Source organism: Rhincodon typus, chromosome 16, assembly GCF_021869965.1.
Source record: "Rhincodon typus isolate 14 chromosome 16, sRhiTyp1.1, whole genome shotgun sequence".
In the NCBI taxonomy this organism is placed as follows: domain Eukaryota; kingdom Metazoa; phylum Chordata; class Chondrichthyes; order Orectolobiformes; family Rhincodontidae; genus Rhincodon; species Rhincodon typus.
In genome coordinates, this window is record NC_063347.1 from 24,293,087 (window position 1) to 24,307,251 (window position 14,165).

The 14,165-nt window shown below is 37.8% G+C and overlaps 1 protein-coding gene across 6 annotated transcripts in view; it reads right to left on the reverse strand.

The window, feature by feature from the left end:
• Nucleotides 1–14,165, reverse strand: part of ptpdc1b (protein tyrosine phosphatase domain containing 1b) — a 145,536-nt gene that overhangs the window by 46,951 nt on the left and 84,420 nt on the right. For 5 of the 6 annotated variants that reach the window (XR_007263920.1, XR_007263921.1, XM_048606758.1 and 2 more), the window contains 2 exons: nt 6,439–6,576; nt 3,616–4,922 (listed from right to left, as the gene is read on the reverse strand). Coding sequence is in view for 4 of the 6 variants with exons in the window: in XM_048606758.1 (XP_048462715.1) it covers nt 3,616–4,922; nt 6,439–6,576 (1,445 nt within the window). In the remaining 2 variants the exon portion in view is untranslated. Of the gene's footprint in view, nt 1–873; nt 3,175–3,615; nt 4,923–6,438; nt 6,577–14,165 lie in introns of those variants that run through there. The other variant, XM_048606760.1, reaches the window with a different exon arrangement.

Below are 14,165 nucleotides of genomic sequence, written 5' to 3' on the forward strand. Positions count from 1 at the left end.
TACTCTTTTCAAATCAAAATGCTTGCTGCTGACAAACAAAAAATGATTTGAATATTAATCATAGCTTCCTCAGCAAATCCAAAATAGCGATGAGAATACAATAAATTATAGGACTGATCAAGGGAAACGGCTTCAACATCAGATGTTGAATAAACTGTCAAGCTTATTTCTTATAGTTTGAGAGGAATTAGATATAAGGGAATTAGATATAAGGGAATTGGATAAAAAGATTTGAAGGAGAAAACATTTGAAAGGATGTAGGAAAGAGTTGGAGGGTGGAACTAACTGGATTATTCTTCAAAAGAGCCAATCCACGATTTAATGGATTGAGAGCCCTTCCGTTGTGCCATTCTGTTCTATGATTTTATGCCTTCTTCTGTAGCAAAGAACAAGTTGGTCCAATTTAACGCAACGTACTCAGATGAAGCTGGATTGTCAATAATTATACCTTTTAAAACAAAGTACCAAGTCATGTATGTATGCTCCATGATATCACTATGTCGTGACAGAACTTCTCACATTAAGGTTAACAAAAGCATACAGATTGTTACGACTGTGACGGGAGGAATGGCCAGGTAATCAAGCCCCACAACTCTATGAGTCACATGATTGAATCAAAAAGTTTATTATAAATCACCAAACTACACAGTTGTTTCACTTTTAGACTGCTATCCAGACAAAGCGAGACCTTCACTAGGCTGCTGTAATGAGCTCAAAATAATCCTTTTATTATAAAACAAAACTCACTCTTAGAACAAGTGGTGAAACTGTTTAACATCTAAGTTGTAATTTAGAATTACAATACATCCTTTCAATCCCAAAAAAGAGACACACGAAAAAACTCTGCAAAGATGATATTATAAAAAAGGGCAAAAGAAAAACAATCTTTTTGGCCAATGGTCTGCAAGCAAACATTAAGATTTGATGAATTCTTGTTGATGAAATGAATTACCGTCAGTCAAAGGCCAATGGAAGATCTTTCAAACAAGGCTGCAGTTTGGTTGGAAATCAAGCTGTATTCTTGCTTTTAGATAATGGTCACAGTTCAGCATCATGTGGAAACTCTAACAGGTCGCCAAAAGAGGGAGATTTTGCAGCCAGAGTACAGCTTTGAAGATTTCCCCCCAACCCCCACCCACCTTTCTCTTCAATGGCCTAGGATTGTGAAACCAAAAACCAAATCCAGAAAGGGTTGCTAGGCAACCATCAGTGCAGGGACCCCCATAGTTTCTTCTAAAGCCAGGTCATCCAGTAACTAAAGGCAATTAACCCCATATCTCGCCTCCCCAAGTATTATTTTCAAAAGTTACTTGACATTCTGTAACTAGTAGGTGGGTCACTGCCCACATTAAACTGTTGACCTTATTTTCAAGAAAACACATGGGTTCCTTTCAAACTTTTGGTAAAAACCCTATTTTAATCCAAAAAGTTTAATACCTTCCAGTTCTCCACATAATCTACAAATATAGGTATGTGTTCCCAACAATAAGATAAATTGGATTTTTTTTAAATTTTTTTTATATACTTGTGATTTGTTATACGAGTTCAATGGAATTTTTTATAACACTGATGGAGGGTTTGAAGGGGAAAGACCTCAGAACCAAAATGTATTGAGAATGCCTGTTCTAATATACAGAAACACCATTACAATTGGTCAACCAACTTTCAGCCATAATAAATAAGACCCAGGAAGGCTAATAGCTGCCACTGCTTGTAAGTTTTAAAACTCAAAACACTAGGTGATATTCTAGTTTGTCAAACACACCTTCATCACCCACCCTCACCAATTTGTATCATAGGTTTAGGAGGCCACTCAAATTAGGTTCACACACTAAATTCTCACGACGCCATTAAAGTTGATTTTACTGCTAATGCTCAAATTGAAACAAAATTCAAATAGGATAGAAATTCCTCCATTTGATAACTGCAAAAAATGCATCCAATGAATTAAGCAAATTTGGCAACAGTAAGTTTACAACGTTCATGTAACAAGGAGCAGAAAAGAAACAAAAGAAAAATTAACAAACATTAACAGTTGGTAGGTAGCACAGTGCTTGAATATAATTAAATAACTTGTCAAAGCTTTTTGCCTTGCACTTATCAGGACGACCACAAGAATACCAACGTAAATAGGAAAATAAGCAAACACCTATATTCTAAGAGAAGAGTGCGCTGTTTGATTGCTGAGCGAACTCCAATTGATAAAGGCACTGTCATGGAAAACATACCAGTTAGGAGATGATTGACAGTCAACTGCCAGATGTTATATAAACTTTAAACTGTTCTTCAGTTCTGTAGAAGTCATATTGGATTTGAAAAATTAACTGATTCTTTTTTCCATAGATGTTACCAGACCAGCTTAGTTTTCTGAGCATTTTCTCTTTTTATTTCAGATTTCCAGCATTCGCAGTATTTCGTTAAAATTTAAGATACTGATCATATTCAACCAGCTCATACTTGCACAAGTTAAAGCAATACTCAACATCAGAAGAAATTATGCAATTGTATAAAATTTGCTAAATAATCCTAAGAATTACACAGACAAATAATGTCAGATTGCCATTCAGGCTTTGTGTGTCACACTTGAAAGTTGCATATATTAATACAATGTTTCTGTTTCAATTTAACAAAATAAGTGACAGACTTTCTCTGGTTCATTCTTCAACACAATGCCTCGACCAATCAGAGTCAACCTGCCTTGTTTAAATTTAAACAAAGTTTGGCAGTTAACTGACAGTCATCATCTAAAATGGTCCAATTTCCATGTGACGCCTCTAGCAGTCAACACTCACTTCTCAGAATATAAACGTTGTTTCCCTTTTTCATAGGTATTCGAGCAAATGTCCTGTGAGTGCAAGACAGAAAGCTTCAACAAAATGGGTCTTTTTTTTCACAAATACTCAAAAATTCTCTTTGCTTAGACAAGCATTGGAGAAATATGTTCAGCTACAATCTGAAGAAATAAGGCAAATCCACCCGATTGTAACAGTATTAAACTCTGTGGTCATTTTGTTTTAAAATTGGACTCATGTTGCTTGGTCTTGGTTATTTGAATAGTCATGATTTTCTTTGGTTATTACATACGAGTAACACAATTAACGATTTATAAAGGCGGTCTTCACAATCTGCCAATAATTCTTTTTTCCTTCTGCATTGTATTACAACACTGTTTTCCTGGAATTAAACAGAGTGAAATTGGAAATCATAAACAATAATCTTGAAGGGTCAAGTTATGTGCTTCCACTAAACTTCAATTTCAAATGTTCTTTTAAACTGTGAAGGTAATTGCTATTGATAAAAGTAAACAGGAATTCAAATGTGCTCCGGAGGGAGGGAGAGATGTTATTTTGTGAGGCCCAGTATTGGCTAAAGGGATTGAAAATCCAGCGTTTCATGTCACTGCCAGGTTTTTCTTTAGTATAATAAAAGACAGTAGGTGATAGACTGTGTTGAGTTGAGGGATTTGTTGATATTTGAAATCTAGGAAAGTGAGTGTTAGTAGCAAAGAGACAGAAAAGATGAAAGATGGGAATTGATCTTATATCATTCATGTCAGAAATGTTAATCATAACAACATTTAAGTTTGTATTATGAATATATTGCAGAATAATTTACCTGCCACATTTCAACTTTATCCATGAGTTCTTCATCAAAATCCATACAAAATGCCATGGCTTTTCCTGCTGCCAATCTTCTTCCTTCAATGCTCAATTCTGATTGTATAGTGATACATGGAACCTCTTCAGCTGACCAATTAGCTTTTCCTTCTTCATCCCCAATCACAAACATTTTTTTGTGATTTAAAGAAGCTTTATCTGTTGATTTTTTGCTAAGTGAAGAAGAGAATAAACGTTCCTGAGCAGGCCTGGCATTCTGTTTACTGGGGGCAATGATCCTGGTACATTCTTCCGCATTAATGTCACTAGTGCCATGAGAAGTGATAACTGTATCAGGTGCTTCAGAGATCAAATATTTCAGTGCAGCAGCTGTAGTTGATGATCTTAAGGAAAATGTTCTGTGGATTTCCTTTGATAGCTTTCTCCTTACAAAAAGAGGAGATTCCACTTTTTGGTCATTTGCATTACAAGATTTTTGATATTCCCATAGACTAGATTTAAAAGAAAATGATGGACTTTGCTTAATAAGACAAAGATCTGGTACTTTCAGAACAGTTGAGCTGATCTGATTTGTGTCCACTGGCTTTGGACTGGGCTGTCTGAGATTGAGCTGAGACAAACTTTGCTGATGGAACTTGCTGGAGAAAGCAACCTGGGTAGGTGCTGTAAAAGGTGTTTCATTTTGCTCTGTAAAGAGTTCAGCTCTCTGAAGATCTGATTCACTATAGCTGAGACGTTTTTTTAAGTGGGACAAGGGCTGAAGGAAGTCTGCATTACGCCGTTTCCAAAGAGGGTCAAATTCTTGCTCGTTCATCAATCCCGAATCATTGGGAATAAATTCAGTCGCAGTGTGCTCAAAATGATCGCCCATATCAAAGCCTTGGCCGTCAAATTCTTTATCCAGTTGCACTACCCCCAACTGTGATACTGTTTTTTCAATTTCCGCTGTAAGATCTGGGATTTCTATATTACCTTCTTCAATCAATTGCCTGTTTTCTGCAAAGTCTAATAACAATTTGCAGGTCAAATAAATTATTTTTGGGACATGTCTGAGTTGCCGTGCTTCATATCCGTGCAGCAGGTGGCGCTGGCGAATGAGATACTGAGAAACTGTAACAGCGTGAGCTCTTGGATCACAACAGGAAAATACATTTCGTAATGGAATCAGGAACTGGGAAAATTCCCGCACACATAACAACTGTCCACGAGTCTGAATTGCATTTGGCCGCTTAGCACGAACAAACAATATTGCTTGGTCTGCACTCATTCTTGTTGCAAAGACTAGGTAACATGCTATCAGGACTCCTAAGGAGATACAAGGGAATATCAAAAATTAAACAAAATTGCTCAGAATTAAATATCTTTTGACTTGAATACGCAGTGTAGGATACTTTTTGTTTTTTCCTACATTAAACTAATGGCACGTCACTAAAATTTCAGATGTTTAAGATGAAGCATCTCTAAACAAAGCAGAAAAGGAAATAATATACAAAAGTAGCAGTGTCTACAAAAGGTGCATTTCCACTGTCAGATTAGATGCTCCTATCAACAGGCTGGGATGAGGAAAAATGAGGAAGATCTTGCATAACTTCTCAAAAAAAAAGACCTGCGACTAGTCACCCACTTCCTTGAAATCCACAGGGCAATGCATAGTCTGATGATAGCCAAAGAGAAAACTGCAGTGAACATTAGGCAAGATACTGTGAAAAAAGAAGAATTCCTTACATTACTGAACACCAAGTTTAATCCTCTAGCTGCAGACCCATATGTTACTCCCATGCTCAATCTGTAATTGTATGAAATTATGATCACCTCCCCTACAAGATGAGATTAATAGGATCATTAGCTTCTCTCTATTTGCCCCCAGTCTAAGAGGCACATCCTAAATATTAGACCAAGATATTTCACGAGTAAAATTAGGAAACACTTCTGGGCGTTAGAAGTTTGGCACACACTCCCACAAACACCTGATGGCATGGCAGAGAAATGATTGATTTCAAAACAAAATTGATATATTTTTGCCAGCCAAGGATATTGAGGGTTTTGGGATAAAGGCTCACATGAAGTTAATGTGCATTTCAGCACTGATCTAACTGAATGATAGATAGGTTTGAAGGGCTAAAATCGCCTGTCCTGTTCCTAAGTATTTGTGCTTTTTGATCAGCTTAACTCAAGCATCAGGCAAGGGAGCCTTGGCATTTTGGAACTCCTGGTCATGGCTGCAGAGAACATGGCCCCCTCTTGAAGGCCTGCTATATAACATTGCCACAGTCAAAGTACTTATCTAAGGTGCAAATTTTGCTCTCACCCAAACAGGCAGCAAATATCTCAAGCCTATTAGATAAGAGCAAAGGCAGAAGCACCTCCAGTGCTGTACCAAAGGTGCCTATAAACTGCCTATCTCGCAGTCATGTCCTCTTGTCCATGACCATCTACCAAATATGCATTATTTCGCAAAACAATGAAAATACCCTTCTTGATACCTCACAGTGTCTGCACCACACACTCCAACTCAATAAATCAGAGCTAATTCCTCAAGATGCAGTCACTTGCAGATTTATGGTTGCACAATGCTATACAGAAACTCCCACAATTCTGCAGTGATGGCAGAGCATTGGTCTAATATGGTGTTTGGATATTAATGAAATTAATTTGTGCATGTAATCAACTTAGCTTATTGTGAACAATGATAATTACTGTGAACTTCAATATGGTTTGGCAAATAACATAATCAATCAAATAAGTATTTGGTTTTGTACTGAATTCTAAAAGAAAACCACAAACACCTACAGATAAAACCTACAAGGTGGTACTGGTTTACCTGTCCTTCCAAGTCCAGCATGACAGTGAATCGCCACTTTTCCTTCTTGTAGGGCAAAAGCCATAACTTTGACCATATCAAGGATTGTGGTAAGAGAAGCCACACCATAGTCCTTCCATCCAAAATTATAAAAATAATCTGAAAACAAAAGTTTAAAAATATTTTCTTTAAATTTTAATTATGGGTGAAGTTTTTGGTTTGTTAGCTCATGTCCGTTAAAGACTAAACTGAATTTTTCCATAGAGTCTTTATATAGGCAAAGTTTGTAGTGTTTCTCGGTTTAACTTGAAATCTGATTGCAGAGACAAAAGAAGCTTTGATTTTCAAATTGACATCAATTAGATGGGACAGTTTTGAACAGGTTGTATCGAGTCAAGAAAGGGGTATCATTTGCACCATATTTTTCTGAGGTTAGCTCAATGGCATAACATCAAATACAACCTTGGACAAGGGCAGGAAGCACTCAGAGTCAAACAGGAAATTACATAGAAACAAAATTTAGAGAGAAGGGAGCAATTAGGATATCAAAATAAGAGGACTTTTTGAAAGCCACTGGAATAGTTTAGAAGGTATACCAACTTATTAGAGGTTTTTAGCAAGGCTAAACAGTCAAGAGCCTAAGCAGCACAGGCAAAAATGAAAAGCAGATACAAGATGCCAGCACAAATCCGACAATTACTGTCAGAACAACCTTGCATTATTTATTTCATGAGATGGGGGTGTTACAATATTTGTTGTCCATCCCCAAGTGCCACTGAAGTGAGTGGCTTGCTACAGGTTTCAGAGGTCAGTTAAGAGTCAACCATTTTGCTGTGGGTCTGGAGTCACATATAGTCTAGACCAGGTAAGGATGCGAGATTTCCATCCTTGGAGGACATTAGTGAACCAGATGGGTTTACACAACAATGTTTTCAAAAGGTCACCATTTCTGAAACTAGCTTTCCACTCCAAATTAATTTAAATTCCACCACTTACTGTGATGGAATCTGAACCTGTACCTAGAGTACTAAACTGGGCCCATGGATTGCTAGCTCAGTGGCATTACCACTATGGCAGCATTTCCCTTTACCCTCCACCAGTTGCACGACTTTTCAAGTGGTGACAATGTTGATGAAGCCACTTGCAAAGAAAGTGTTGTTCGTTGCTACTCCAAAAGTCTAGCTCTGAAGGTTTATTTTTAACACATTCACTCCTGAAATGTGTGCATTACTGACAACGCTCTCATTTGATGCCGATGCCAAGCCACCCTTGAGAAAGTGATGACGAGCCGCAATTCATCTGCTCTATCTACCCCCATTGCAGGGGTCAGTAAGGGAATTCCAGATTTTTGACCTAGTGACAATGAGGAACAACTATATAGTTCCAAATGACTTGGTACATGGTTTGGAGAGCAACTTGCAGGCAGGGTTCCCATACGTCTACTGCACTTGTCTTTCTAGGATGGTACAGGTCATGGGTTTAGAAAGTGGATCTGATTAGAATACCTGCGGCATTCACATTCAGCAAACATTATTACATTAGAAATAGGTAATGATAAACCATGTTGACTCTTTTTCTTCTCTGCACTCACCTCTATGCTTTGAAATTCTCATTTCTTGGTGACTGAACTGGTTACAGTATTCAAACTGCAATTTCAATCAACATATCTTATAAATTATATTTTACTATTCTGTCCATGTATTTTCAGATCCTATTGGCTTTGTTGATTGCTAATGTGCATTAATCAATGTTTAATTTTTAGTTTACTTAGACTCTATAGGGTGGCATGGTAGCTCAAGAGTTAGCACTGCTACCTCACAGCACCAGAGACCTGGGTTTGATTCCACCCTCAGGTGACTGCCTGTGTGGAGTTTGTACATTCTCCCTGCGTTTGCATGGGTTTTCTCCCACAGTCCAAGGATGTGCAGGTTAGGTAGACTGGCCATGCTAAATTGCCCAAAGCGTTCAGGGATGTGCAGGCTAGGGAAATCATTCATGGGAAATGCAGGGTTCCAAGGATAGGGTCGGGAGATTGGTCTGGGTGGGATGCTTTTCAGACGGTTGGTGTGGATTCAATGAGCCAAATGGCCTGCTTCCACACTGTAGGGATTCTGTGATTAGATCTTGTACATCTTCATCTCACAAGACTGACTTTGAAACACTATTAATTACATATTGGTAGTCTATTTTTTTTCTATAATATCTGACATGAAATCTTAAGGGGATCAGTCAGCTCAGTCGGCTGGACAGCCAGTTTGTGATGCAAAGTGATGCCAACACCATGGGTTCAATTCACGCACTGGCTAAAGTTACAACAAAGGACTCTCCTTCTGAACCTTGCCCCTCTATTGAGGTATGGTGACCCTCAGGTTAAACCACTACCAGTCGTCTCTCTTGAATGAGACAGTAGCCTAATGGTCTGGTAGGACTATGGTAACCCTTACATGAAATTTTATCTGCCATTGCTCAATTCACATTTCTTGTCCAACTCATTCGGTCATCTCTAAACAACTTTCAGTTCCTAGTTTCATATTATCTGCAAATTTAACCAGTTTCTAAATCAAAGGTGATTACATAAATTAGAAACAGCAGTGATTCAAGCATTGAGCCTGGAGGTATCCACTCACTGTTCCACAATCATACATAACTCAAACACTTGCTCATTGTTTCTTATTCTTCAATTAGTTTCTAATCCATTCCTAGGACTTACCCTGAATCCTTACAGTTTTGAATTGAAGCATTAGTCTTTTCTTGTGTAACATTTATGGAAATTATGGTATACCACATCATAGGTTTACCACAGTTCATTTGAGTTGTCACTTCCTCATGGGAGTTAAAGTCAGTATATGGTGTAATTGTGCAGTCTTCTGATCCTCAGCCATTCTGACATTCTTATAAATGCACTTAATAAAGTTTGGAAAGTGTACAAACTGAAGATAACCCTGTGACATGTGTTGGAAAATATCACAAAGTAGCAATACTGGGAAATTTCTGTCATTGGCAAGATTGACAAGCAATGCTACCAAGGTATTCACAGCAGGGACATATCTGGTTGCCCTATACCGAGTAGAAAAGTCACCAGAATATGGTCAAACCACACTCTACGTTTCCGACAAAAATAATGGTTGAAGTTGCAGAGATTCTTGTCACTTTTCTGTTTGCGTGTGAACGTAGCACCCGAGGATTGCAAACATTTCATCCGTGTCCAAGAAGGAACCACAAATGAGAAAAGGATAAGCCTGGCAACTACAGGCGAGCCAGCCTAACGTTAGTGGTGCAGAGCCTTTACAAACACTAACGCAGGGAAAAATCATTGACACTTCGAAATAAACTAAATATAATAATTTTTAATAGGATGTCAGAACAGAGACACAACAATACATACACAAATGTTTGAAACTGGCAGGACAAGGTGAGAAAGTTGTTAATAAGGCTTGCAGAATCTTCAGCTTTACAAACAGGATAAAGTATAAGAAAGTTCTGCTCAATGTTTTGTGATGAAATCCATTATTCTGTTCCCATTTGTATTATACAAATCAGCTGTGTGAATATTGTAATATTCAGGAACAACTATGCTTGGTTTTGCCCAGTGATAATGGTAGTACTTCTTGTCTGGTTTTTAATAGATCATTCAGAACAGTCAGAGTTAGTCAAAGCTGAGAAGGGGCTGAAGCAAAGAAACAGTTTCAGACAACTCAAGTGATAGAAGGAAACTCTAGATAGTTAAAACACAGAAGTTGTCCTCGGGCTCTTTGGACTTAAAAGAAGTCTGTGAGCCATTAATGGCTCACTGCAGCTATGAGTAGGAGTGAAGGAAGTCCACAAGCAGTATTTGCCTGGTGCAGCTGAGCAAGATAAGAATTCAGCGAATTTCAGGAGCAATACCATTTTGTGAAGCCAGCTGTCTGCAGACAGAGCTGCGGGTAAACACTGGAGTTGAGCTTCCAGGATCCAGGGAGCACAATCCCAGGAATTGAAAGTGAATTACCAGGATGTGAGAAGTTATTCGGGCAGATTATAATTGAGTGGTTTTTAAGGGAGTTCTGAAGCTACATCTCTGAAAAGGATTTTTATCCTAAAGTATTGATAAGATTTGATGATATAATGTCAGGGGATTGCTAAGAAACCTGCTCATTAGTAAGGGGATCAAAGGTTATGGCGAGATGGCAGGAGAATGGGGTTGAAACATATATCTTTCCTGAACTGGTACTAGGGATGAACCATTTCAATTATGTGGAAAGATTAGAAAAACTTGGGTGTTATCCTTACGAATAAGATGTTTCACGGCTGGATGAATAGAGGGTATGCAAAGTCATTCAGAGTTTTGCTAAAGGAAATAAACAGAAACTGTTGAGTGGCAAATGATTCAATAATCAGAAAGCACAGATATATGGTAATTGGCAAAAAGATCCAGAGGTGTCAAGGGGAAAACTGTTTTTAAACAGTAAATTATGATAGGAACATAGGAACAGGAGGTAGTCCATTAAGTCTATCAAACCTGCTCCACCATTTAATATAATTATGGCTGATCAAATATTTCAATGCCTCTTAAGCATATTATCTTCTTAACCCTTTACGTCATTGATAGATTTCTGATTACTAACCTCAACTTTAAACACCAATGTCTGAGTTTCCACAGATTCACAACCCTCAGCAATAAAAATTCGCTTCATCTTGGTCCTAAGTGGCACCTCTGTTGTTTATAAAATTGTTCCTCAGGCTCTAAACTCCCAAATAAGAAGAAACATCTTACCTATATCCACCCCGTCTATCCCTTTAGATATTTAGGAAGTTTCAATGAGATCACCTCACAGTCTTTGGAACTCTAGAAAATACAGATCCACTTTTTCTACTTTTTTTCTGCTACTGTCATCCCAGAACAAATCTGGTGAACCTTCATTGCACTTCCTCTATAGCAACAAAATCCGTCCTGAGGTAAGAAGACCAAAAATACAATACTATAGAACTCCAGATACAGTCAAGCCAAGGTACTATACAGTTAAAGCAAGAAATCACTACTCTTGTACTCAAATCCTCTTGCAATAGAGTAAAACTATTAGCCTTCATCATTGCTTGTTGAACACGTATGTTGGCTTTCAGTGACCTAGTAACAAGGATACAGAGCTCCCATTGTACATCTACATTATCTTACTTCTAACCATGTAACAAATACACTGCACGTATGTCCCTGCTACCAAAGTGGTTAACTAAGGTTTTGGAGTAGATTTGTAACTCGGATTGTGGGTGTTGAGGTTGGTTGGCTCACCAAGCTGGTTTCTTGTTTCGCAGACGTTTCGTTACCGTGCTTGGTAACATCCTCAGTGCAGCCTCCGATGAAGCGTCGGTGTGTTTTCCCACCTGGTTTTTAAACTCTGGAGTCCGTAAAAACTGGACCCAAAAACCGGAAGTGAGGCAATCCATCTCAACAGACCCCAGAGTTTAAAAACCAGGCAGGAAAGATGAGAAAGAGGAGAATAACCCGTTTGTTTTCTGCCCATTATCCAATTCTTAATCCATGCTAGTACGTTGCTTCCTGCCCCACGTGTCTCAGTTTTGCTAATGATATTCCTGTGGAGGACTTATTAGAAACCTTCTCAAAATCCAATACGACAGCCATCAACTCCCCTTTATCAATTTTATTAGTGACATTCACAAAAAATTGCAAGAGGTTTGTCAAATATGATTTCCCATTTGCAAATCAATGTTCACTATGCTCAATCAGATCATTATTATTCAAGTGTCCATTTACCAAATCTTCTCTAATAGATTCTAGCATTTTCACTAAATGATGTAAGGCTAACAGACCTGTAGTTCTCTGTTTTCACTCTCACTTTCTTCTAAAATAGTGGTGTGACATTGCGCTGCTTCCAATCATCAGGAAGTGTTCCAGAATCTACAGAATTTTGAAAGACCATCAATGCATGAGCTATCTCTATAGTCACCTCGTTCAGCACTCTGACTTGTAGAATATCAGGTTCTGCAGACTTAGCCCCATTAATTTCTCCGGTATAACATTCTTACTAAATAGTAATTTCCATTAACTTATCATTGGCCCTAGACAGAGATCTTTAATCCTGGGAGATTTCTTGTATCCTCCTCAGTGAAAACTAGCACAAAGTAATTATTTAACTGCTCTGCCATTTCTCTATTTCCCTTTAAAAAAAATCCTCCTAACTCGGCCTATAATAGGTCTAAAATTCATCTGAGTGAAGGTTTTTTTTAAAAAACATACCTTATGAAATCTTTTATTGTCTATTAAGTTCTTTTGCTAGTTTGCATTCATATTCTAATCTCCTTGTCCTCAACAGATTTTTAGTCCCCCTTTTCTATACTCTGAAAACCTTCAAATTTTCAGGTTTACTATTTCTGGCAACTTTATAAGCCTTTTCTCACAACGCAACTTTTTCATCATCCCTGGTTGACTGAGATTTTGCACCTTGAAAGAATGCATAATTGTTATAGTCATTTAAAGAATTATTGCCTACATACAGTCAGACCTTTTAATGTATTTTCACAATGCACCTCAGCCAATTTGTGCATCATGCCTTCATACCTTCATAATTTTCATTATTCAAATTTAACATCCTTGCTTCACGTTGAGCTACCTCACCGTCAAAATGAAAATGTTATGCAAATTCTGTCACATTGTGGTCACTCATCCCTAAAGGCTCCTTCACAACAAGATTATGAATTAGCTCTTTTTCATCACATAATATTAGATCTAAAATAACCTATCCTCTAGTCAGCCCCTCAAAACCATGTTTTACAAAACCATCCAGAAACACAGTTTAGATACTTGTCCACCCACAGTTTTCATGCTCAGTTAGTTTAACCAGTTTACATACAGATTGAAGTCACCTATGATAACTGTGCTGTGTCTCATTTCGTATCTATTCCGTGCCCAACACCACCTTTACTATTTGGTGGCTTATAATTAACTCCAACCAATGTTTGCTGCTTTTTCTGTTACTTAGCTCCACCCAAAATGATTCCACACTTTGTTCTTTTGATCAAGATCCTCCTTTACTAATGTACTAATCCCATCCCTTATTGTCAGCACAAATCCACTTTATTTTCCTTCTTGAGTCACAAGAGTCACATATCATGAACATTCAGTTCCCATGCAGATATTTTTCTGTAATTGAAATTAGATCATAGGTCATTTACTTTGTTCAGAATGCTGTATACATTCAGCCCTTAACTTTAGATTGTTGACATAATTCTGCATTCAAAGCAAGATGATCTTAAGTGCATTGCCTGGAAGAAATGGTGGGGACATATTCAATAACAGCTTCTAACAGGAAATGGATTAGCACTAAAGAGAAAATTTACAGGGCTATGGTGAAAGAGCAGGTAACCAAATTCTAATTGGATAGCCCTTTCAAAAAGCTGGCATGGGTATCAAAGGCTAAAGAACTTCCTTATGTGCCATATTATTTATTATTTCATGACATCAATGACTTGGATGAATGAATGAACCTTATAGCAATAAGTTGTGCAGTTGAGAACAAGAAACTACAAATACACATAGACTGAGTGAGCAAGGCTATGACAGATCGTGTCCAACATATGGAAGCATAAGGGCATCCATTCTTAGATTGGAAAAGGTTTCGCAAAGTTCTAATGAAAGATTACTGAACTGAAATTTTAACTCTGTTTCTGTCTCTTTAGATGCACTTGACATGCTGAGTATTTCCAGCATTATCCATTTTATTTCAGATTTTCAGCATCTGCAGTTTTGCTTTTGA